This window comes from Aegilops tauschii, chromosome 6 (assembly GCF_002575655.3).
Source record: "Aegilops tauschii subsp. strangulata cultivar AL8/78 chromosome 6, Aet v6.0, whole genome shotgun sequence".
Taxonomy (NCBI): domain Eukaryota; kingdom Viridiplantae; phylum Streptophyta; class Magnoliopsida; order Poales; family Poaceae; genus Aegilops; species Aegilops tauschii.
The window spans coordinates 433,519,946-433,545,089 of NC_053040.3; the positions used below are offsets into that span (position 1 = coordinate 433,519,946).

Consider the following 25,144-nt stretch of genomic DNA (forward strand, 5'->3'; position numbering starts at 1 on the left):
TATCTGGCGTGCACTACATGCACTGATGCACACGCTTCACGGCCGGACGTCTCGGCCTCGATCCCTGTGTCTGCCACAGCTAATCTAGCCTGCATTGGCATGCTCTCATGAAACCACAAGCGGTGCGCCCGCCGACCCTTCGCTATCACCGGTTGTAGGGCGCCCTTGCTCATTCATTGTGACACGTATGCGGGCCAGTCAAGGGCAGCGTCAAACCCGGCCATGTTTCCCAACATGATAGCGATTGTTGTGGCGCCACCCAATTCCTTTTCGTCAAATAAATTAATGCGCCGGCCCTGATTAACTGTCACACTCACGCTTTAATTGCGCATGCGATAATTGGTACTCCCTCTCTTTCCGTCTACATAGTGCCTGATACGTTTTTCAAGACCGCCTTTGACTATTGACAAGATCAATAATACATGACATGCATAATGTGAAAATTATATCGTTGAAAGCTCCTTTCATATATGAATTTGATGGTATGCTTTGTGTAAGTTGCATGTCATATATTATTGCTCTAATATTTGGTCAAAGTTAGTCTTGAAAAACGCATTAGGCCCTATATAGATGGAAGGAGGGAGTATAGCTATATTGTGTTTGTGTACACAAACTTACACGCCCTCTTTGGTTCGCGGGATTCTTAAAACAGAGAAATAGAGAAAACTCAGAATATAGAGTGACATGTCCTCTTGTATCCTACTCCCTAGTAGTGACCTAAAATGTCAATGGAGGAAGCATAAGATTACAAGACTTCAGAAATTTGGATGGAAGAATGTTTAATAGCACAAAAAACAAATGGATTTTATTGAGAGGTTTGAGTTCACGGAAATTTTCCTCCAAAATATAGTACAAATGAATCGTATGAAAAAATTCCTAAGGATTCTAATCTAACGAAAAATCAAACAATAACCATAGAAAAGAAATCCTAAGGATTCAAATACTCCAATATCCTATGAAATTCTTTTGAATTAAAACAGCCCTGAGATTGTTCGGGGACCAATTTTTTCAACACTTCGTAATTAGATATGAACAATGTATGCTCTAACACTTTGTAGGAACTCTTTGGATTACAGGATTCTAAAATATAGTAGGAAGGAAAAACATAGGATTTGGATATGGCCTACAACAAAATCCTATAGGATTCCAGGAATGCTGCAATGCGTGCCTTTGGATGGCCCACGGGAGAAAAACACAGAAATTTTAGAGGATAGAGGAGAGGGAGTAGAGAGAGATAGAGTGTATTGGACTTTTCAAAGAAAAACAAAATAAGATTTGAGCTCATGTTCATATTCCTATGGAATAGACAGCATATAAATTTGGTGACGCCAATCCTATGATTTACAGTAAATGGTTCTCTTAAGAAAATACCGTTAAATTCCTTCAATCTAGGGAGGGTGACACTAAGGGCCTGTTTGGTTTCAATAAGTCACCCGACTTATAAATCAGGTGACTTAAAACCAGTGACTTATAAGTCACGCCTGTTTAGTTGTCATCTGACTTATAAGTCACCTGACCACACCTTCCCACCTTGTTTTTTTATGTAAAGGTAGTGGGACCCACGCAAAAGGGGTGACTTGCAAGTTTTAAGTTGAGGTGGAGCAACTTATGACTTATAAATTGGGGTGACTTATTTATGTTATAGTGCGTTAAGCTTCGCCAGAAGCAAGCAAGATGATGGCCCGCAGATGTAGAGAAAGAGATAGAGGTTGCCTCTCTTCAGGAACTGAAACCAAACTGGCCCTAAGAAGCCGTGGGTTTGCAACGAGTGGAGTGGTAGTACGTGTACAAGTCACATGTGGCAGCGAGGGGTGGTCACCATCTCTGTCTCTTGCGATCTCCATGGCTCCATTCTGCAGCGGCATCTCAGTCTCCCTCCCATACATATACGCCCGTCTCGTCTCTTTCCTAGCTCTCATCCCATTTGCAACTTCGCTCCTCATAGGCCACTGACCACTTTCTTCTACCCTTTGATGTCCGATCCAGCGGCACCATCACTGCCCGCCCATCTGCACTAGCCGGCCACCTTGAGCTCCAATAGAGTGGCTAGGTTTCTCCTAGCTGTATCCCTAGCTCTGGCCAGTCTGATCAAGGAACCTACACACAAGGCAAGCTGCAAGCTAGCTTCCTCTTCCACCTCTGCCTCTGCCTCACCCCAGGCTAGAAGCTTCTCTTCTCTTTAGCCTCACCTCTCACGGTCACCGGCACATAATCTGTGGCTGTAACGACCGAGATGGTCGGATGGCCATGAGCTCATCTCCTCTTCGGGCGTTCCTGGCGGCCATGCTTCTCAGCTTCTTCCTCGGAGCTGCGACGACATTCAGCCGCACCACGCCGCCGATGCTCTCCGCTTTTCAGGTACGTATGTCCTCGGAGCATAGATGACAGAGCATCACTCTCTCTCCTTGCAACTCCATTAATTTACGTGGCTCCAGCTAACTAAACCGCACTGACGCTGGTGTTCATGGGCAGAACTTGGCGGAGGACAAGTCGCGGCTGGGGTCGACGCCGCCGAGCTGCCACAACCGGTGCAACACTTGCAACCCCTGCAAGCCGGTGCAGGTGACCACGACGCTCCCGGTGGGGTCTGGCGGCCCGTCCACGGCGTCCCGCGGCTCCTCCGCCGCCGTCGACGAGGCCGCGGCCAACGTGCAGTACTCCAACTACAAGCCGCTGGGGTGGAAGTGCCGCTGCGCCGGCCGCCTCTACAACCCCTAGATCGTCGACTAGATAAGCCGCTGATTACCACAACACTCCTCGACGGCGGCACGTACCATAGAGGCTCCGGCCGGTCGAGACTCGAGAGCTACGCTACGATCCCGGTCTAGTTTTGGTTATTTCATTTGGTCCCATAAATTCCTTGGCATCTCGTGTACCGTCCTCGTCCTGCACTGCAGGCTTGCATTGTCTTGTGTTCTTTCTTGCTACGCTGATTCCAGCATTTTACGGTGTACTACGCACATAGTAAGAGTGATTGGGATCGATGGAGCGAGCGGTAAATTATGTATTGTAGCGTAGATGTAATAATAGTAATAACAGTACCAGTGCTGTGGTGATGGCGGGTTAAAAGCCAGGCAAGCATGCATGGCTGCACGTGACTCTCCTCTGACGTGAATCTGAAATCCCGAGTGGATCCGGTCCAAGCTGCTGCGCGCGGCCCAGCAATTAGCGCCACTGACCGGGGTCTCCGACACGTTTTCCAGGAGCGGCTGAGCGGTGGCCCCCGGCCCCGTCGTCGAAGTAATTGCGCTTGTGTGTGTACGTGAAAACTCTCGGTCATGAGATGTGGGTCCGAGGCGAATGGAGGCTAGCGCGATTTTTTAGCCTGATCATCATTATCTCCGGCACGGCTCTGGTGGATCGCCATGTGTTAATTTATAGTGGTGTCTCCCTCGCCCTGGGGCTGGGCTGGGTTCGTATGGGTGTGGTGGGGTGTGTGGGGTTCGCCGCGCTTGGAAGTACCCGCTCGGACGTGGCTCTTGTCGCCTGTCGGGCCTCCCTCTCGCTCTGTAGCGGCGTCCGGGCTTGGGCGGATGCGCAGTGTGGGCACGCCGCGCACGTACGGACACACCAGTAGCGGCTATAGCGACGATGCAGGTGTTGCTGACAGTATTATTTTTTCAAATTGAAGTGAGGCAGGAGTAGTTTTCGTCTGCAAATAAGTGTGTGTTAAGACACGAGACAGTGTTTTGCGGGGTGCTGCTCAACGTTCTGAGTTTCTGAACACGACTTGGTTTCGCCAACGCACCGTCTGCAGCACACGTGAAGCTATCAATTGCACCCGCACCACCACGTCGAGTTGTCGACCACCAGTGGCGGGGGCAGAAACTGAATATAGAAGGGGCCAAAACATGTCATATAATGTTAGAGGGGGCCAAATCATCTAAACGTAGATAATTTTGTCTGACAAAACGAGGATTATGAGTACATAAACGTGTATTTGTGAGAGCATGGGGGGGGGGGGGGGGGGGGAGGCCCCTGCCAGCACCCCCCTGCTTCCGCCACTGTCGACCACGCTAGATATTCGCCAGCGAAACGGCATTTCACGCCACTCGCCCCAAAAAATGACACGACTGTTCATGCTACTTGCTGAGTATTATGATTATTAGAAAGTATATGATAGATTAGAATTTGGTCCTGGCTTGTCTTGTACTTCAAGTTGATCATTGTACTCATATATATATATATATATATATATATATGGATTGACTATTCATCACCCTGGGTGAGGAATAGTTATTCTTCACCCACCTTTATTTTAACATCTATGCATCGTAATTTTACGTTTCGTAAATTTTGTCTTATTTTAGAGATAAAAAGAGAACGTAAGAAAAACCTATAATTGTCGTAAAAAAATTATGTTACGTAAAATTACAAATGAAAAAACATAGTGTAAAATGTACATAAAATACATTTTTTGACCTATATTTTTTTGTTAATGCCAAATTTTATACAGTAAATCAATATGAATGTAACTATTTGTATTTTAAATGTAATTTATTTATGAAATGGTCGTAAGATTACCTTGGGTGAAGAATAACTTATTCTGCACCCTGGATGATGAATAGTAACACTATATATATATATATATATATATATATATATATATATATATATATATATATATATATATATATATATATGCCACGAGCCTCAAACAATATACATCGATTCCACCAATCCCTCTATATCCCTTGTCCAGCCAAGTAACGTGATTCTCACTCCTATTTGGCGCCTTGTGCGCAACTTTTAGTCCTATTCGCAAACCGCGCACACACATCTCGATCCTTTCCTTCGCTAAAAGGCCAGCCCATATAGCGTAGCGTGCAAACAGGTCGGAGCTCCTCCTAATTTTGGCAAGCTTTCTAGCCCGCTTTTGCGACCCTTTTTTTCTACAACTTTTGCCGGTTCTGTTTTTTTCAGCTTTATTCCTTTTTCTGTTCTTTTTATTTTTGCTTTACTATTCTTTTGTATATTTTTTTTTTCAAATACAAAACCTTCTCGTCATGTCCGTGATCTCATCCGGGACTCCGAACAAACTTTCGTCACCAAAACACATAACTCATTCCGTAATGCCTCATCCCGTAACTAACTCATTAGTCACATTGCTTGCAAGGCTTATTATGATGTGCATCACCGAGAGGGCCCAGAGACACCTCTCCGATACTCGGAGTGACAAATCCTAATCTCGATCTATGCCAACCCAACAAAACACCTTCAGAGATACCTGTAGAGCATCTTTATAATCTCCCTTTTACGTTGTGACGTTTGATAGCACACAAGGTATTCCTCCGGTATTCGGGAGTTGCATAATCTCATAGTCAAAGGAATATGTATAAGTCATGAAGAAAGCAGTAGCAATAAAACTTAACGATTATTATGCTAAGCTAACAGATGGGTCTTGTCCATCACATCATTCTCCTGATCCCGTTCATTAAATGACAACACATGTCTATGGTCAGGAAACTTAACCATGTTTGATTAACGAGCTAGTCTAGTAGAGGCATACTAGGGACACTTTGTTTTGTCTATGTATTCACACATGTATCAAGTTTCTAGTTAATACAATTCTAGCATGAATAATAGATATTTATCATGACATAAGGAAATATAAATAACAACTTTATTATTGCCTCTAGGGCATATTTCCTTCAGTCTCCCACTTGCACTAGAGTCAATAATCTAGTTCACATCGTCATGTGATCTAACACCAATAGTTCACATCTTTATGTGATTAGTTCACATCGCCATGTGACTAACACCAATAGGGTTTACTAGAGTCAATAATCTAGTTCACATCCCTATGTGATTAACACCCAAAGAGTACTAAGGTGTGATCATGTTTTGCTTGTGAGAGAAGTTTAGTCAATGGGTCTGTCACATTCAGAGCCGTATGTATTTTGCAAATTTTCTATGTCTACAATGCTCTGCATGGAGCTACTCTAGGTAATTGCTCCCACTTTCAGTATGTATCCAGATTGTGCATCCGGATCGGTGTAAAAGCTTGCATCGACGTAACTCTTTATGATGAACTCTTTATCACCTCCATAACCAAGAAATATTTCCTTAGCCCTCTTAGGTAACTAAGGATAACTTTGACCGCTGTCCAGTGATCTACTCCTGGATCACTATCGTTCCCCCTTGCCAAACTCATGGCAAGGTACACAATAGGTCTGGTACACAGCATAGCATACTTTATAAAACCTATGGCTGAGGCATAGGGAATGACTTTCATTCTCTTTTTCTATTTTCTGCCGTGGTCGGGTTTTGCGTCTTACTCAACTTTACACCTTACAATACAGGCAAGAACTCATTCTTTGACTGTTCCATTTTTGAACTACTTCAAAATCATGTCAAGGTATGTACTCATTGAAAAATCTTATCAAGCGTCTTGATCTATCTCTATAGATCTTGATGCCCAATATGTAAGCAGCTTCACTGAGGTCTTTCTTTGAAAAGACTCCTTTCAAATACTCCTTTATGCATTCCAGAAAATTCTACATCATTTCTGATCAACAATATGTCATTCACATATACTTATCAGAAAGGTTGTAGTGCTCCCACTCACTTTCTTGTAAATACAGGCTTCACCGCAAGTCTGTATAAAACCATATGCTTTGATCAACTCATCAAAGCGTATATTCCAACTCCGAGATGCCTGCACCAGTCCATAGATGGATCCCTGGAGCTTGCAAATTTTGTTAGCACCTTTAGGATTGACAAAACCTTCTGGTTGCATCATACACTACAAAAAAAGACACATCCGTGACATTTTGGGCCGAACGAAAAAAATTTCTGTCATACTTATGACACTTCTATGACGATAATTGTGACAAAACCCGGTATCATCATAGATGTGGTGGGCTCCTACTTCTATGACAAAAAACCATGACAGAAAATGGGCTTTTCGTCCTGGGCGGGCCGGAGACGCAGCTGCATGACATTCTTTGGGCCGTCCATGACGGAAAAAACCATGGTAGAAGCGAGGGCGCAGAAAATATCGGGGAGTTCCTGGTTACGGTGGGTGGTCGGGGGCCGAGCGATGCGCATTTCTCTCATACACGTACGCGCGTGGGTGCAAGGCGTTGGGCTCTAACTGACCCCGAGCAAGGCGTTCGCCTACTGAACCCGAGCGATTGTACTGCAGGCTACGCATTACTGAACCCGAGCGATCGATCGATGGCTGCTAACTGAACCCGATCGAGCGATTCCTTCGTTCGCTACTGCTGCTAACTAAAGCCGATCGAACACTGCTGCCTCCTTACCTTGATGAACAGTGAGCGTTGTTAGGGGTTTTGGATGAACAGTTCCCGGTGGGGGGTTGGATGAATAGGACCCCGTGGTAGTAGAGGCAGTTGCCGCTGGATGAACAGGACCCTGATCGATCGAGCCGGTGGAGGGGTGGATGAACAGGACCCCGTGGAGGGCTGGATGAACAGGACGACCCCGTGGAGGGCTGGTTGAACAGTAGCCGGTGGAGGGCTGGATGAACAGTAGCCCGTGGAGGGGTGGTTGAGCAGGACCCCGTGGAGAGGGCTGGTTGAACAGTAGCCGGTGGAGGAGCGGTGGAGGCTGGATGAACAGGAGCCCGTGGATGAACAGTCGCAGGTGGAGGCTGGAGGAGGTCGACGGTGGATGAACAGTAGCCCGTGGAGGCTGGAGGAGGTCGACGGTGGAGATGAACAGTATCCCGTGGAGTCCCGTTTTGTGGTATGCCACACCCCTCCCGAGGAACAGGACCCCTGTTTCGACCGTAGTGCTCCAACACAAGTCCGTTTACTCCGTTTTGCGGTACGCCACACCCCTCCCGATCAACAGGACCCCGTTTCGACCGTAGAAGGTCCAACAGAAGTTCGTTTCCTCCGTTTTGCGGTACGCCAGACCCCTCCCAATGAACAGGATCCCATTTCGACCGTGGCCGGTCGAACACAAGGCCGTTTCCTCCGTTCTGCGGTACGCCAGGCCTCGTTTCCATCGGCTGTTCCCTCCAAGCCGGTTGGCTCCCGATGAACAGCACGCGTTCTGTTGCCTCCCGATGAACACGACGCATTCCGTTGCCTCCCCATGAACACGACGACGACGCAGTTTCTCCATTCCGACCCAGCCATGTACACGAGCCCTGGCTGTACGTATGCGCGAGTAGGCGTTCGAGACCCCGCCCGTAGGTACGTACGTGGCCGTATTTTCTTTCTTGCACCCTGGCCACTGTACGTACGTGTACATGCTACGTGCGCACCTCTACTATGACACGTGCGCGCCTCTACTACGACACATGCCCTTCCTTGCACGGCCACGGTTCATCACTACAGCCTGCAGACAGACCGATCGACCAGTATGTACGTACATGTTTGCGACCAGAATGACAACGCTACGTACGCTTCGACCAGGTGGGTCCCGTCTGTCAGGCACTTCCTTGCGTGCGAAGATGTAGCTGGTGGGTCCCAGCAGTCAGGGGGGAAACGTTTTTTTGGGTGAAATACGGTGGCCCATCCGGTGGGTCCCTGCTGTCAGGTGGATGAATAATTATTTTGCGCATAATAAGGAGGCACTTCCTTGCTGCGGCCATGGACCCAGCTGTCAGCCTCTCCACGTACAGTACTCTTCCAATGGAAGTCGTTCCTTGACCACGTTGACCACGCCGCGCCGAGAGCACCACGGTGGTGGACGACGACGGGGCCTAGGAAGGGGACGACGCGGAGCCGGGAAAGACGCGGCAGTGGAAGCCCATGCGGAGAGGAGTACGAGGGTTCACTGGTTCGGCTGCGGTGTGAGGCTGTCGTCGCCGCAGAATAACAGGGGGTGTGGGTGAGTAGAGGCGGATGGCCTGGCCAGCGGTGGGAGTAGTAGGGGACGGTGAGGCCTCTGCGGCATCACAGTTGGCCACGGGAGGCAGGAGCACGCGGCACGACCGGCGCTGGTTTGGGCGGCTGGAGCAAGAAGACCAGAGGTTGAAGAAGCACTACGGCCATTGGATGGACATCGTACGGTCACTGGAGCAAGAATCGTTCATATTGACTAAGTTGACAAAGCCCTCCGTCCCTATCAACTTAGTAGGCCCACAAGTCAGCCTCCCACGCAGGCGGGGTATTCATTTTTTTGTGCGTAATAAGGAGGCACTTCCTTGCATGCGAAGATATAGCTGGTGGGTCCGAGCTGTCAGCGGGGGGAACGTTTTTTCGTGAAATACAGAGGCCCTTCCGGTGGGTCCCAGATGTCAGGTGGAGGAATCATTATTTTGCGCGTAATAAGGAGGCATTTCCTTGTGTGCGGCCGTGGACCCAGCTGTCAACCTCTCCACGTACAATCCACTTTCGATGGATGTCGTTTGTTGACCACGTTGACCACGCCGCGCCGAGAGCACCAGGGCGGTTGACGACAGCGAGGCCTACGAAGGGAATGACACGGAGCCGGGGAAGACATGGCAGTGGCTGCCCACGCGGTGGGGAGTACGAGGGTTGACTGGTTCGGCTGCCGTCACTGGAGAATAACAGCAGGTGTGGGTGAGTAGAGGGATGGCTAGGCCACCGATGGGAGTACGGTGGGGCGGTGAGGCCTGTGCGGCAGCACAACCGACCGCGGGAGGAGGGAGCAGGCAGTCCCGCCGGCGCTTGTTTGAGCAGCTGGAGCAGGAAGAGCAGAGATTGAAGAAGCACGACGGCCGTTGGATGGACATCCAACAGTCACTGCTTGTGCATCAACCTTTTTTTAGGAAAGCCTCAAATCTGTGGGAAACAACATACAACCCATCTGCCATTATTTATAATAATTTACAGCCCATTTGCTAATTCTTAAGGTTTTTTTGGAGCCCATATTCTTTTTGTTAGCATTACAGCCCATATTGTGGCCACGGTTAAAAAATTATACGAAATTTTGCATATTTCAGTGCGGTCCGAACTGTTTTTAATCCCGACATTTTGAGTCACATTCAAACTGATTTTAAAAATAAATGTATATCAATATAAAATCCAACAAATTGTCCACGCATAAAAATCAATGCAATTTAAAATCTCAAAATGAAAAAAAAGAAATTTGAAACTAATTGCCGGTTTGATGTGTTTTAAAAAGTACATCCCATTTCTCATTACTGATAGGCCATTTTCTCGGCCAGCCGAATGAAGCTCTCCTCGCCTTGAAAGTTTGCAGCCCAACAGGCCTGACAAAGCGACTTACTTGACAAATCATAAAAAACTGGGCTAGCCATTTTCAGAAAGAACAAAAAAACTACTGGGCTGGTCTGTGGTAAACATCAAAGAAAAGGCTGTCTAGACAGGCCAAAGTGCCCCGCACAGCCCAGTTGACACCATGCTTCCATCTCAAAAACAAATTAGATAAATGCTACTACAATTATGGCGATTCATAAAAATGCCACTGCAATTTTCAAACTTTAAAAAATGCCACTGGAAATGGCATGAAATGGCATTTTTCAAAGTTCGGAAATTGCAGTGGCATTTCTCGGAATCACCAGATTTGGAGTGGCATTTATCAAATTAACCCAAAACAAAAATAACTGGGCGAGCTGCTGGGTCCCTGGTGTCAGCCGCTTGTTGTGAAATTCTGTCGTTTATTGACTACGTTGACAATGGCATGGGACCCAGTTGTGAGAAATCCATTAGGAGGAGCCATTTTTTATTGGCTTGAAATAAGGAGACACTTGCTTGTGTACTGCCATGACCTTGGTGGGTCCCTGCTGTCATCCTCTCCACGTACAATCATCTCCTGATTGTGTACGCGTCAACATGGTAGGCCCACATGTCAGCCTCTAAACCCGTGGCGGACAAATACAACCCATTTTAAAAAATAACAGCCCATTCCATATGTTCAAACGGAAAGTTCAACATTCAGATCAAAGTAACAGGTCTGGTCCAGATATAGAGTACTGAACTTCCACGTTGACAACCATCATAGCCAAGTTAACTATCTACTCCCACTAATACTCTAGTAGTGTACAAGTACTAACTTACTCTTAGCTAACTAGACGATGTCGGCCGCCATCTGCGGTACACGCTAAATGCCGTCACCGACGTCCTCCTCCTCGCCCCGGACTTGCCGGAGGTGCGATAGGGCACGTTGCTCGGGCGCGTTGGCCCGTTCCATGCCGGCGTGGTCCACCGAAGCTTCGGCTTCTAAGCGGGAAACCCACTTGATGAGCTGGTAGTAAAATTCGGCGTCGCGCACGCGTGCGTGCCCGACAGCCTCTAGAGCTATTTGCCGAGCACCGGCCTCCACGTAGTTGGCCCAGTCGCGGGCGCTCTGCTCGCGACTGAAAGCGGCGGTGCGCTGCTGCTCCATGCCCGGCTGGCGGCGCAAATCAGTGATACGCTGCTCCTCCGCCAGGCGGTCGTGTTCCAACAATTCCTCGACCTCCGCATTGCCATCTAAAGACCGATAGAATGCCTCCTCCCTCTGTCTTCCTTCCGGTGAAAAACCAAACACTAGTTCCGGCGGTGACCGCCTCCGGCGTCGCCTATCGCGGACGGGTGGGGGCATCGCGGACGTGGCGAGCGACGTCGGGCCGGTGGGGGCTTATGAGGATAGGGCGAGTTGGGTGATGGTGCCACCGGAGAAGGCCGGGAAACAGTAATTATAGGCGGAAGATAGGTGAACCAGCGTGTCGCGGGAAACGCGACGGTCATCGCGGTCATCAGAATTCAATTCATGTTCCGTCCCGTCAATGGTGCGTCCCGTTCGTGTTGGGTCGCACGCCGGCATGACAGTCAAACGAGTGCACTCGAATCATCCAGATGAGGTACTCCCTCCTTGTCAAAAATAATTCCACCACTCATCATCCACCTTGGTTGGTTAGATCTTTGAATTAAGCCCTGCAAACCGGAAAGGAGGTAGTACGTGTGTGATCCGCTATTTATTCGTGTAGGATTGAGTAGGTCGTTTTTTGAATTGAGCCCTGCAAACCGGAAAGGAGGTAGTACGTGCGTGATCTGCTATTTATCCGTGTAGGATCGAGTATGTAACACCCCGGATGTAACTTTCCATATTTGTAACTCCAACTCTTGCCATTTTCGGCTATGTGTTATGATACTCCCTTCGTGGTCGGGTTTTGTTTTTCGTTTTGCATTTTGTTCATGTCATGCATCTCATATCATGTCATCATGCGCATCTCTTTTGCATACGTGTTCGTCTCATGCATCCGAGCATTTTCCCCGTTGTCCGTTTTGCAATTCGACACTCCCACATGCACCGGCACATCCCTCTTGTTTCTTTTCGTGAGCGGGTGTTAAACGTTCTCGGAATGGACCGAGGTTTGCCAAGTGGCCTTGGTATACCACCGGTAGACCACCTGTCAAGTTTCGTTCCATTTGGAGGTCGTTTGATACTCCAACGATTAACCGGGTAACCGCAAAGTCCTTTTGTGTGTTGCAGCAAAACCCCCCTCCAAACAGTACAATAACCCATCTAAGTTCCCTCCATGCTCTCGGTCGTTCGATCACGATCGTGTGGGCGAAAACCGCACTCCATTTGGAGTCTCCTAGCTCCCTCTACCTATATAAACACCCTCCCCGTCCAAAATCCCGGTTGAAACCCTAGAAGATTTCCCTCTCCGCCGCCGGATGAAACCTCCCACCGACGGACACGTCCGCCGCCGATCGCCCGTCCAGCGGCGCGCCGCCACGTGGCAGCCGGCCCGCCGGGGCCCAGGAGGGGCCCTCCACGCCCGCGCCTCCTCCCGTTCCCGTCGCCCGCTCCCGCCGCTCGGGCGCTGCACGCCGGCGCCGCCGTCCGGCCACGCCGCCGCCCAGAGGAGCCCGCCCGACGCCGCGCCCGTCCTCCTCCACGCGCCCGCGCCCCGTCCGGTCGCTCCCTCGCCTCCCCCGACCTCCCTCGAGCTCCTCCGGCCGTCGTCCCCGCTGTCTCCGGTGAATAGCTCCGGCGAGCCACTGCCTCGGCGTCCGTGCGCCCCGATCCAGATCCACCGCACGGTTGACTTTCTTCCCCCCCGAAAAATCCTCCAAGTCCCGTATATTTCACATTATGTGCTCATGTTCATCGCATCACATCTCACTGCATACTGTTCCGTTTTGCGTGCATGATATATCGAAATGTTCGTCTCGAGATGCTCTTCATTTTGTTCCATTGTGCCATGCTTGTTTGAGTCCATCTTGATGCCCAAATCTCTGGTGCAAGAGTGCTATATAATGTTTTCTGCTGTTACTTATCAGAACTTGATGTTTTGTTATTTTTGTTGCATTTGATGTGTGCATCTTATGGGCATGAGCTCTACATGTGTTTTGATCTATGCCATGCCATCTTTACAGACGTGTATGACATGTATTTTTGTGATCTATGTGGTGACTAGCACAAGCATGCAAACTAGGCTTCGTGATGTTTCTGTTTTCAGAGACTAAGATTTTGCCGTCTTTGACCTGTTGTTATTTTGTTGCCATGTATCCATGTGGCTACAGAGAGATACATGCTTCTTTTGGGTATGTTCATTAAGGATGTTTTGTAGATATAGTTGTGCTCTATCCATCCATGCCCCTTTTTGCATTTATGGAGTGCCCTAGCATGTCTCAATCTTGCTCTACGTTTGCTATAAAATATTTCTGGCAGAAGGTTAACATGATATTCAATTTTGCCAAGGTTGTTGTAGTTGATCCTTTCATGATATGTACTTGCTCTTGCCATGGTTAGCTTCATAAACATGCCATCTTGCTGTAGGTATGCTTGTTTTGTCATGCATTGATTTGTGAGGAGTGCCTCAAGCTCACCAAGATGCCTTCATAAATCTGTTACTGCCATGCTCTGTTTTCTGCTGTCTGAAACCTGTTAACGAAACTTGCTATGTTTACATGGGTGCAATCATATCTTCTGATCCTTTTTGGCTCATGGTCAGTAAGGGACTTTTGTTCTATGAATGTAGTAGATTCATGCCATGCCTTGTTTTTCTATGTTAAGTTCCTGTAGCATGTGTTTTCCTTGCTCTGAACATTGCTACCTGATGCTGTTTATGCCATGTCCAGTAATTTCACCAAGTCTGTGAACCTGATATCTTTTGCACTTTTGCCATGCTTCTTTGAACCTGTTATGGGGTGATCTAGCCGTAGCTCAGTGTTCATCTTTTGTCAAACATCTCCTGTAGATTACTGCCATATGCTTTGTTGCTATGTTGGGGTGCTGTAACATAGTTACTTGTTGTATTCTAAGTACTATCATGCTGTTAATCGCAGAATCGTGTCATTCTTGTTTTGCTTGCCATTTGCAAACCGTGCATCCGTTTCCGGTGATCTTTATATCGATTTCGACCGAAGTCATCTCATCTTTCCAGTGGAATACTTGGTTTGCCAAGTTACTGCCTTGTTCATCCTTTTTCCTCCGGAGCACGCATACGCATCGCATATCATATCTCGCATATCATTCATGTATTGCATCATGTTGCTTGTGCTTTTCCCGTGATTGATTGTGGTTCCATTGCTTGTGTTCTTGCTGTGGGTAGAGCCGGGAGACGAGTTCGTGAATGAGGAACCTGTTGAGTACGCTTACGAGGATCAAGCTTTCGACAACTCTGAGAACCTTGCAGGCAAGATGACCATACCCTCGAAATCACTTCTATCTTTGCTTTGCTAGTTGTTCGTTCTATTGCCATGCTGCGCTACCTACCACTTGCTATATCATGCCTCCCATGTTGCCATGTCAAGCCTCTAACCATCCTTTCCTAGCAAACCGTTGTTTGGCTAAGTTGTCGCTTTTGCTCAGCCCTTCTTATAGCGTTGCTAGTCGCAGGTGAAGTTGAAGTTGGTTCCATGTTGGAACATGGATATTTTGGAATATCACAATATCTCTTATTTAATTAATGCATCCATATATTGGTAAAGGGTGGAAGGCTCGACCTTATGCCTGGTGTTTTGTTCCACTCTTGCCGCCCTAGTTTCCGTCATACCGGTATTATGTTTCTTGAGTTTGCGTTCCTTACGCGGTTGGGTGATTTATGGGACCCCCTTGACAGTTCGCCTTGAATAAAACTCGTCCAGCAAGGCCCAACCTTGGTTTTACCATTTGCCACCTAAGCCTTTTTCCCTTGGGTTTTCGCGAGCCCGAGGGTCATCTTTATTTAAACCCCCGGGCCAGTGTTCCTCTGAGTGCTGGTCCAAACTAGAGCCACTTGCAGCGCCACCTCAGGGAAACTCGAGGGCTGGTTCTAGTTGTACGTAGTGTTCATCCGGTGTGCCCTGAGAACGAGATATGTGCGGCTCCTATCGGGTTTTGTCGGCACATCGGGTGGCTTTGCTGGTCTTGTTTTACCATTGTCGAAATGTCTTGTAAACCGGGATTCCGAGACTGATCGGGTCTTCCCGGGAGAAGGTTTATCCTTCGTTGACCGTGAGAGCTTATAATGGGCTAAGTTGGGACACCCCTGTAGGGTATTATCTTTCGAAAGCCATGCCCGCGGTTATGTGGCAGATGGGAATTTGTTAATGTCCGGTTGTAGAGAACTTAACACTTGATTCATTTAAAATACATCAACTGTGTGTGTAGCCGTGATGGTCTCTTCTCGGCGGAGTCCGGGAAGTGAACACGATTCGGGTTATGAATGAACGTAAGTAGTTTCAGGATCACTTCTTGGTCATTTCTAGCTTCGCGACTGTTGCGTTGCTTCTCTTCCTGCTCTCATTTGCGTATGTTAGCCACCATATATGCTTAGTGCTTGCTGCAGCTCCACCTCATTACACCATCCTTTCCTATAAGCTTAAATAGTCTTGATCTCGCGGGTGTGAGATTGCTGAGTCCTCGTGACTCACTGATTCTACCAAAACAGTTGTAGGTGTCGACGATGCCAGTGCAGATGACGCAACCGAGCTCAAGTGGGAGTTCGACGAGGAACGTGGTCGTTACTATGTTTCTTTTCCTAATGATCAGTAGTGGAGCTCAGTTGGGACGATCGGGGATCTAGCATTTGGGGTTATCTTATTCTCATTTGTATTTGACTGTAGTCGGTCTATGTGTGGATTTTGGATGATGTATGAATTTATTTATGTATTGTGTGAAGTGGCGATTGTAAGCCAACTCTCGTTATCCCTTTCTTGTTCATTACATGGGATTGTGTGAAGATAACCCTTCTTGCGACAATACCATAATGCGGTTATGCCTCTAAGTCGTGCCTCGATACGTGGGAGATATAGCCGCATCGTGGGCGTTACAGAGTAGGTCGGATAGTGTACGTGTAGGATCGAGTAGGTCGGATGGTGTACGTGTACGATCGCATTAGCTGATGAACGTTCGCTGGGAGATAAGGCATTTGCGAACGTTTTTGCTGGCAATTTCTTCAGAAATGTTCACACGAGACTCACAGGCCTGGCATTGTAATATGTTCACATTAGTAGCCCAAATTCAAAACCAACTAGTACGATTCCCATACATAAGATCAACATGTTAATGCATCTCAATGATTCACAGATCATATACAAATATGTTGCTCCAAAAGCAAAGATCTAGAAAAAACATCTGTTCTTCCTACTAACATGGATGCTTCTCTTGGCCAACATTCAGTACAAAGTGAAAGACAAATTTGTTTGTGAAGTCTACAATTCCTCTTGCAAACGTAAGTGGTTTCACCAACAGCTGGAACCATGAGAATGAACCACACATGATGGAGGAACATCCACTGCAATATGATTTGGTCTTCTCTTGATCACACGACAAGACTATTTTCGGAATACAAACTTTAACTTAGGCAGAATGATGCCCATTGTATAATTAGACCAAAGCAATGAAGCACCTAGTGTTGGCCAATAAATAGTACAATACTACTTTTCTACAGTGACTATCCAATCTTTCTGTGTCTATTTTCAAATGGCACTGCATGCAGTGACTATACTATTCTCTTGTGCAGTTCAACCAAAATTGCGGTCACTTTGTTTGTTTGCCAAATAGCAACGGGCAGACATCTCTGTCTGCACAATTATCAAGCAGCTGGTAAACATATACCCCACCTTGTATTTTTGGTTTAAACACGTCTCTTCCGATTAGCATCTGTCATGTTTTGCACTGGACAATTTGATACAGTCATGTTTTCCCCTGGACAATTTCATACTGAATTGATTTGCTGGTTCAGAGCAGAAATATAGCGCCTATTCTTCATCAGACCAAGGATATCCATGTTCGCAGTGATGGAAGAGGTGAAATCGATACAACTGAAATTGAGCATCCAATCATTGAATCCTGTCCTGCACCTCCAATGTAGGTCCACCATGCCAATATATTCACATGCAAACCACTAGTATTACTATCTAATGACAGTACAAAAAGAGTAGCAAGATAGTAGCAAACCATGTACCTTCGTAATGAACAGCTCATAGTGCCACCAATTGGATATAAAGGTTTGGAAGAAAACATGCTCCTAATGTTGAACCATTTGGACTTTTTGTGCAGTTGCACTAAAATCGAGCATCCCTGTTTGCATAGATATTGAAAGTGTGATTACTATAAAAGTGGCACTAGTTGAAGCATAGACTCACAAATATAAGCATTCCAATTTCTTAATGGGAAAAGGTAGCAAGACTGTTTCTGACCACCTGTTTGAAGGAATAAATAAGGCAACAACAGCTGATGTCAGGAAGGCATACATAGTTTTTTCTGAAAAATTGAGCCATTGGACCTTTCCTCTTCTTTTAAGCATATTTTGTGCAGTTCAACTAAAATAAAATGCCATCACCGCCTTGACAATTCAGTGACACTGTACAAAAGGAAATGACTTAACATTACATCATGATGTCAGGTATGTAGTCGTCAGGCATTAGAGACAAACATACAGACCTCCTCCGATAACATAATGAACATTAATTTTAACAAAGGTGTGACTAGCTTTACCGAGATAATTTGAGTGAACTCTACACCCTTTGTTCCTTAATATAAGACGTTTTCACAGTTCAGTACCCAAACGTCTAGTATTTAGAAAAACATGTAGTAGTTTCTTGAGCACATATCTGAGAAAGCTTGCCACACTTTATATATGTCCATACGCTAATGCAACACCATTCGAATAGTACAAATATACACTAATCCAGTGGCTAGTGCAACAGTAGAGTAGTTAATTTATTACAGGGTATAGTACAATGGTTTTACTGAACAGATTTCCATAAGCTCTAGCACTGGAAGATTTCTATAAGAATTAACAATACAAAATGTAACAAGTTTCAGCATTGGTATACTAGTTGTGCAAGAGCATTAAACCAAATACAAAAGTCTTGAAGGTAACTAGCATTATTAACTAATGACAGTATAAAAAAATTGCAAACCATGTACTTCAAGGTAAATATCATTTCGAACTCGAGGGGACCTAAAAATTGCTATCCCAATCTTGATAATCGGTCAAGCATAAAAACTTGATCGAACGAATCTAGAGAACAGCCGGAGGAGGAGGTGCCCACTCTTGACCTTTCCTCTTGACACTGTATAAAAAAATTTGACTTATCTCATGAAAGTGAGGTATGTAATCTATAAGCATTAACAGTGCAAAAATCTGAAGGTAGTAACAAGATTCATCGTTGGTATACTGGTTGTGCAACAACATTAGAATGCCTTAGCTGAAAAATCTTTAATACATCCACAATCAACAGCTAACCCTGAAATAATCCAGTGACATTAAATGGCATTGCTTAAATTTATTGGTGGCATTAGACTGAGTGCGGCATTAGTTAAATGTGGCATCACTTTAGCAGTAGCATTGCTTGACTTGACCGCTGGCGTTATACTAAAAGAAAAAAAGTGGCAATAAGAGCATGGGAGGCCCACTCGGACAGTGAGTGCACCAGTACGATGTACCTCCACGGACGCATAGAGTGGTGAGGGAGGAATGGGATCCCAGAGCAACAAATATCCAGGCAGCATATGTGGATTACGTCCCATTTTTGTTCTCTTTAGCCACCTTTTTCCTATGTGAGGACAACAAACCGATCAACCTGGTCATTCTCTATTGCGTTGTCATGCCTTTCTACCCTTCTTCAACCAAGAGACACGAGACTCGATCCTTAGCTACTGATTTTCCCCTTTTCAACCTAGATGCGGGTTCGATGCCTAGTCTCTTGGATAGTACAGTCTCCCTTCCTTTCCTTATTCAACCCAGACATGGATTAGTTTGCATGAAGTAGGGTTTCCTTTAATAGTGCAAGTTAAGGTTTTCGTTTGCGTGACCACCAGAGCAGAGGATAGCAAATTGGGAAGATGGTGGAGTGGAAAAAGATCCACATGCAGCGACCTGGCATATGGGGCAATAGAACAAGGGTATGGTTCGAAAAGAGGTAGCATACTTGAGGGTCGGCGGGAAGTGGCTTCGCTCATGATTGTCGTCCTCCGCACACACTACGATAGCGAGCTTGGGGACGGAGGCCATCCCGCGCAGGCGCTAGGTCTGAGAGGACGGCCTTGTCGTCAGTGCGTGACTCGCTTGCCGACGACGTACGAGTGCGTCAACACTGCACGTCCTTTTCTTCTTCGGTAGATCTGTGACCACCGGTGAGGAGGGAGAAAGAGGCCGTCTGTTTTAGATCTGGAGAGAGGGTGATAGTGTGAGAAGCAAGTGGGCAGCCCTTAGCAAGAAAGCGCTGAAGCTCCAGCCTATATTTTTTTTATACTACTAGTACTAGAGGTGGAGTAGTGCTAGAGTAGTTTATATTTTCTCTGGATATAGTACCAGTTAGTCGTGCTTCAAAACTGAACGACACGCCATTAAAAAAATAAAGGTCGATGCGGCACCTCAGGCCAACGCGGCCAGATCGCATTTTGCACAAGAAATTACACACCATGTTTCGTTGACATGTGGTCCCATTCCCACATGTCAGTGAGACGACGGCGAGTCCTTTTGTACAATTTACGAACGGACGTCTATGTAGGCCGGGGCGCCTCTTCGTGTACCGTGGCAACCGTCCACCGACTCTTCGCCTTTCCCTCTCGATTTGGAACTGCTGTCGCACACTCTTCCTCCCTCCTCCATTTTCCTTCACCCTTCATTCTGCCATTGTTCGATCGTCTTCTCCATGGAGGGAACAGGCCGGAAACGACCCCGTTATTCTTGCCCCGATCTGAATGATGACGTGGTGGAGGAACTCATTGATCGGTGCAACATCATCACCTCGGCTAGCATGGTAGGTTCGTTCAAGACCATTCTCGACTCAACTAATAACATCATTACAAGGAACCCAAGGGTCCATGAGCGGTTTGATATCCCCTATCTTCTTTGCCGTGACCCTGCTCACTGGCGCGCGGACGACGGAGGCCTCGCCTTGTGCAAGTTGATGCCGCTTGATGATGATACGTGTGATGTTAAGATGCCATCGCTTGAGGGTAAGGCTTGGGCAGGCGCAAATGGAGATTGGGTTGTTTATATATGGTACAACTGCGAGTGGGAACTTCTGAATGTGTACACTCATCACTGGGTTCCACTTCCAAAAATCTCAGACTGCCAAGAGGTTGAGCACACCGGTATTCAACGTACGTTCAACTACGGTCATGGTGTCTGTCGTCTACAGAAGATAGCAATTTGCCGAGTTCCCGACCACTCTTGGGGTTATAGGAATGCTTGTGTTGTCCCTATCTTCGACAAGCTTGTTGCCGTCCTTCATTGTTCGACTCGATGGATATTGCTCAAAAATCAGTTTCTATACACGGATGAGTACTGTGATGCTATTCAATACGAGGGTCTTGTGTTTGCTGCCACCACTCGTGGCACTATTTTTGCATGGAATCCTTATGATTTCAGTATGTTTGTCTTCCACCGTAATTATAATTTTTTCATCCACATGCATGCGGGTTAGCTAGTTTCCCTTTACTAATTAACCTTCTTGTCTTTCGAAGGTCCTGCGAACATTCCACCACCTATACTTGAAAAATTGTATAACCAAGGGGGAGATGACGATGACGATGATCACTAGCATGGGGACCCATATACTCAGTGGCGCCTGGCAACTTATTCTGATGGATCACCTCTTCTTGTCTGTATACAGGGCACCGCTGATGTGACTAAGGAAGCAGGTGTTGTCTCCCATGGTCGCACTCTCCGGACCTATTCCAACATCCATTGCAGGGTATTCAGGATGGATACTACTGTGCTAGCGCCAACACCTTCTCCCTGGTTTAGTATTGATACTCTTGGAGGAAACTCGCTCTTCCTTGGACAAAACTATCTAGTCATGGTGAAAGGCGATCCAACTGCTGTTGACACAACGTTACTACCATTTATGAGAAGCAACTGTATCTATACCTCGGACATTGCTATGGTTCCCTACCGTGGCTATCACAATATGCGTCCTGACATAGGCCGCTTCAGCCTGGATGATCAGTCCTGCATTGGTCTCGAGATTGACAGTAGCTGCCCCTTCCCAGAGAATCACTTCTGGTTCAAAGCAAGCATTTCCAACACCGAGGATTGGTTGAGCTGAAGTTCATTTCATTGCTTGTTATTTGTTGTGTGATGAAAACTTTAGTATTTACTAGAATATATCGTCGTTGTCGTTGTGGGTTCATGACCTGTTGTATGTAATAAAATGATATGCCTGTGATAAACTTACTAAATTTATGAATGACTTTCGAGTCGTTTCTCTGAGTGGGTGCTGCGACGAGGCAAAAATATATTTTTTGAATACATAATTGTACGTGCATTGCAACAGGTTATTGGATGAGTCCAATCAACAATAGTACTACTACTATTTGTACTAGCTTCACATGCTTCGCGCGTAGGGCGGGTGTTTTTGCTGTAGCTGCGAATCCCATCATCCTAGGTCCTCGGATGAGTCCAGTAGAAATTGCATTATGATGTTTGGGTTCAAACTTTCAAAACTGCTGCACTATCTCTATGTCTACGTATACGTAACACAACAAGTTTTAAACTTGAGACCAGCCACCCACCCTCACAAAGAACACTTTTTAACCTAGCACAGACTCCAGGAAATTTGGCCACAGTGTGAGGTGGGCCGTATGTTAATGTGTTCGCTGTACGTAACCAGCACCTCGAATCCTCGATACTACGTACTATATAGTAGGGTGGCATGGGCCAGAACAAGCATTCACGTCCAGGAGTACGTCACACGCCACCAACACGACTTCCATCTGACACCATATTTCTTGGAGTCCGTGCTACAACTATCTCTTCAACCTCGTCGTTTCTCTAACACAGCCATTGCACGGCGGGTGAGGTGGGGGTTTGCCGATAGTCGGTTTTCTCAACTGCGGTACCACTTGTAAGGCCAACTCCAACGCACGACCCCAAACGGACCTCCGTTTTGCCCGGATTCTGTCCGTTTGGGTAGGGCAATGGGGTCATGTCTGGGCCATTTCTCGGATGCGGTGGCCGTGCGCCCAACGCGCGGACGCATCCCGGCTGTGTACATTTTTCTTTGCAAACACATATCTTTTTTTCATCATTGATTTTTGGTACATGGAAATACATCACCAAAATTTGACTAGAAAAGCAAGACTAAAGAAAACAAGAACCAGGAGAATACATTTTAGAAGATATCCAACTTCCATAACTACTCCTGTAAGTTGGATTAGTGCCTTCTCGATGCATTCATTGTTGATCTACGGAGGCTCGATCTTGCGTGCTTCTTTCTTCTTCGAGTGTAAAGAAGTAGACGTTGCTTCCTCGCATCTAGTCTCATGTCTAGCCTCTATGCTAGCTAAAAATGCTAGAACATCTACTAAATTGCGCTCTATCAATATATCGATGTACTCTTCTTCCCAATACCAAAACTTGCATCCATTCTACACAATAAAATTTTAAGTTAGCACAACTAGTCTAATCCGAGAGCACAACTGAAGCTAAAGTAGCACATACCCCATCGGTTGAGCACTTGATGAACACCCATCCGGGATGTTCCGGCGTTGTAGACACGCGGCGCAAGACCTTCTTTGGGCAGTCGTCGCACGTAATGAGTGGCAACGGTGCGCCGACGAGCTTTTGGGCCAGCACCGAGCCCGGCCGACCGCCATTGATGTATCTGCCGGCGGACCATCGACGGTGTAGATCCGAGCGGCTAGAGGAGGAGTCAGTACCTTCATGCGGCCTTGCGGCCTTGCTGGGGCCTTCCGGCCCGGTGCCCGGCCAGTCCATGGCGCAGCGCGGCCTCCCACAGCCGGGCGAGCTCAAGCCCGACCGGATCCGTTGCAAATCCAGCCGCCGGGTGCACAAAACACGTAGCCGTGGTTGGGTAGCTCCGGGGCGTCGAGGGAAAGGGGGCCGAGCGAGCGCGCGTCCGAGCTGCACGCGCTGGAGTTGGCCTAGCGGCGTGGCAGACCAACCGTGTGGGGGTGCGAAGTGGCTTCGCTCGTGTGGGGGACGGAAGCCATCCCGCGCGGGCGCTAGGTCTGACAGGACGGCCTTGTCGTCAGTGTGTGACCACTGTGGCAACCGTCCGCTCCCCACTAGCCTCTTCGTTGACATGTGGTCCCGTTCCCACATGTCAGTGAAACGATGGCGAGTCCTTTTGTACAATTTACGAATGGACGTCTATGTAGGCCGGGGCGCCTCTTCGTGTACCGTGGCAACCGTCCACCGACTCTTCGCCTTTCCCTCTCAATTTGGAACTGCTGTCGCACGCTCTTCCTCCCTCCTCCATTTGCCTTCACCCTTCCTTCTGCCATTGTTCGATCGTCTTCTCCATGGAGGGAATAGGCCGGAAACGACCCTCTTATTCTTGGCCTGATCTGAATGATGACGTGGTGGAGGAACTCATTGATCGGTGCGAAGTCATCACCTCGGCTAGCATGGCAGGTTCGTTCAAGACCATTCTCGACTCAACTAATAACATCATTACAAGGAACCCAAGGGTCCAGGAGCGGTTTGATCTCCCCTATCTTCTGCACCATGACTCTGCTCACTGGCGTGCGGACGACGGAGGCCTCGCCTTGTGCAAGTTGGTGCCGCTTGATAATGATACGTGTGATGTTAAGATGCCATCGCTTGAGGGTAAGGCTTGGGCAGGCGAAAATGGAGATTGGGTTGTTTATATTGGGTCCAACTGCGAGTGGGAACTTGTGAATGTGTACACTCGTCACCGGGTTCCACTTCCAAAAATCTCAGACTGCCGAGAGGTTGAGCACACCGGTTATGGCCGTACGTTCAACTACAATCATGGTGCCTGTCGTCTACAGAAGATATCAATTTGTCAAGTTCTTGACCGCTCTTGGGATTTAATGGTATATGTAGTTGTTGCTATCTCGACAAGTTTGTTGCCTTCCTTCATAGTTCGACTGGATGGATATTGCTCAAAAATTAGTTTCTATAAAAGGATGAGTACTGTGATGCAATTCAATACGAGGGTCTTGTGTTTGCTGCCACCACTCGTGGCACTGTTTTTGCATGGAATCCTTATGCTTTCGGTACATTTGTCTTCCACCGTAATTATAATTGTTTCATCCACATGCATACGGGTTAGCTAGTTTCCCTTTACTAATTAACCTTCTTGTGTTTCCAAGGTCCTGTGAACATTCCACCACCTATACTTGAAAATTTTTATAACCAAGGGGAGATGACGACGATGATGATCACGAGCATGAGGACCCATATACTCAGTGGCGCCTGGCAACTTATTCTGATGGATCACCTCTTCTTGTCTGTATACAGGGCACCGCTGATGTGACTAAGGAAGCAGGTGTTGTCTCCCATGGTCGCACTCTCCGGACCTATTCCAACATCCGTTGCAGGGTATTCGGGATGGATACTACTGTGCTAGCGCCAATACCTTCTCCCTGGTTTAGTATTGATACTCTTGGAGGAAACTCACTCTTCCTTGGACAAAACTATCCAATCATGGTGAAAGGCGATCCAGCTGCTGTTGACACAACGTTACTACCATTTATGAGAAGCAATTGTATCTATACCTCGGACATTGCTATGCTTCCCTATCGTGGCTATCACAATATGGGTGATGAAATAGGCCGCTTCAGCCTGGATGATCAGTCATGTGTTGGTCTCGAGATTGACAGTAGCTGGCCCTTCCGAGACAAACTCTTCTGGTTCAAAGCAAGTGTTTCCAACGCCGAGGAGTGGTTGAGCTGAAGTTCATTTCATTGCTGGTTATTTGTTGTGTGATGAAAACTTTAGTATTTACTAGAATGTTTTGTTGGAACTAATCTATAATCCAACATGTATCCTCGTTGTCGTTGTGTGTTGATGACTTGTTGTATGTGATGAATGGTA

At 47.1% G+C, this 25,144-nt stretch overlaps 1 protein-coding gene across 1 annotated transcript; it reads left to right on the forward strand.

Moving 5' to 3' along the window:
* The first annotated feature begins 1,890 nt into the window (after positions 1-1,890).
* On the forward strand, positions 1,891-3,044 carry LOC109757417 (EPIDERMAL PATTERNING FACTOR-like protein 1). The gene is made up of 2 exons (XM_020316241.3): positions 1,891-2,358; positions 2,473-3,044. The coding sequence occupies exons 1-2, from the start codon at positions 2,242-2,244 to the stop codon at positions 2,716-2,718; spliced, it is 363 nt and encodes a 120-aa protein (XP_020171830.1). The 5' UTR covers positions 1,891-2,241; the 3' UTR covers positions 2,719-3,044.
* Positions 3,045-25,144: the final 22,100 nt, after the last annotated feature.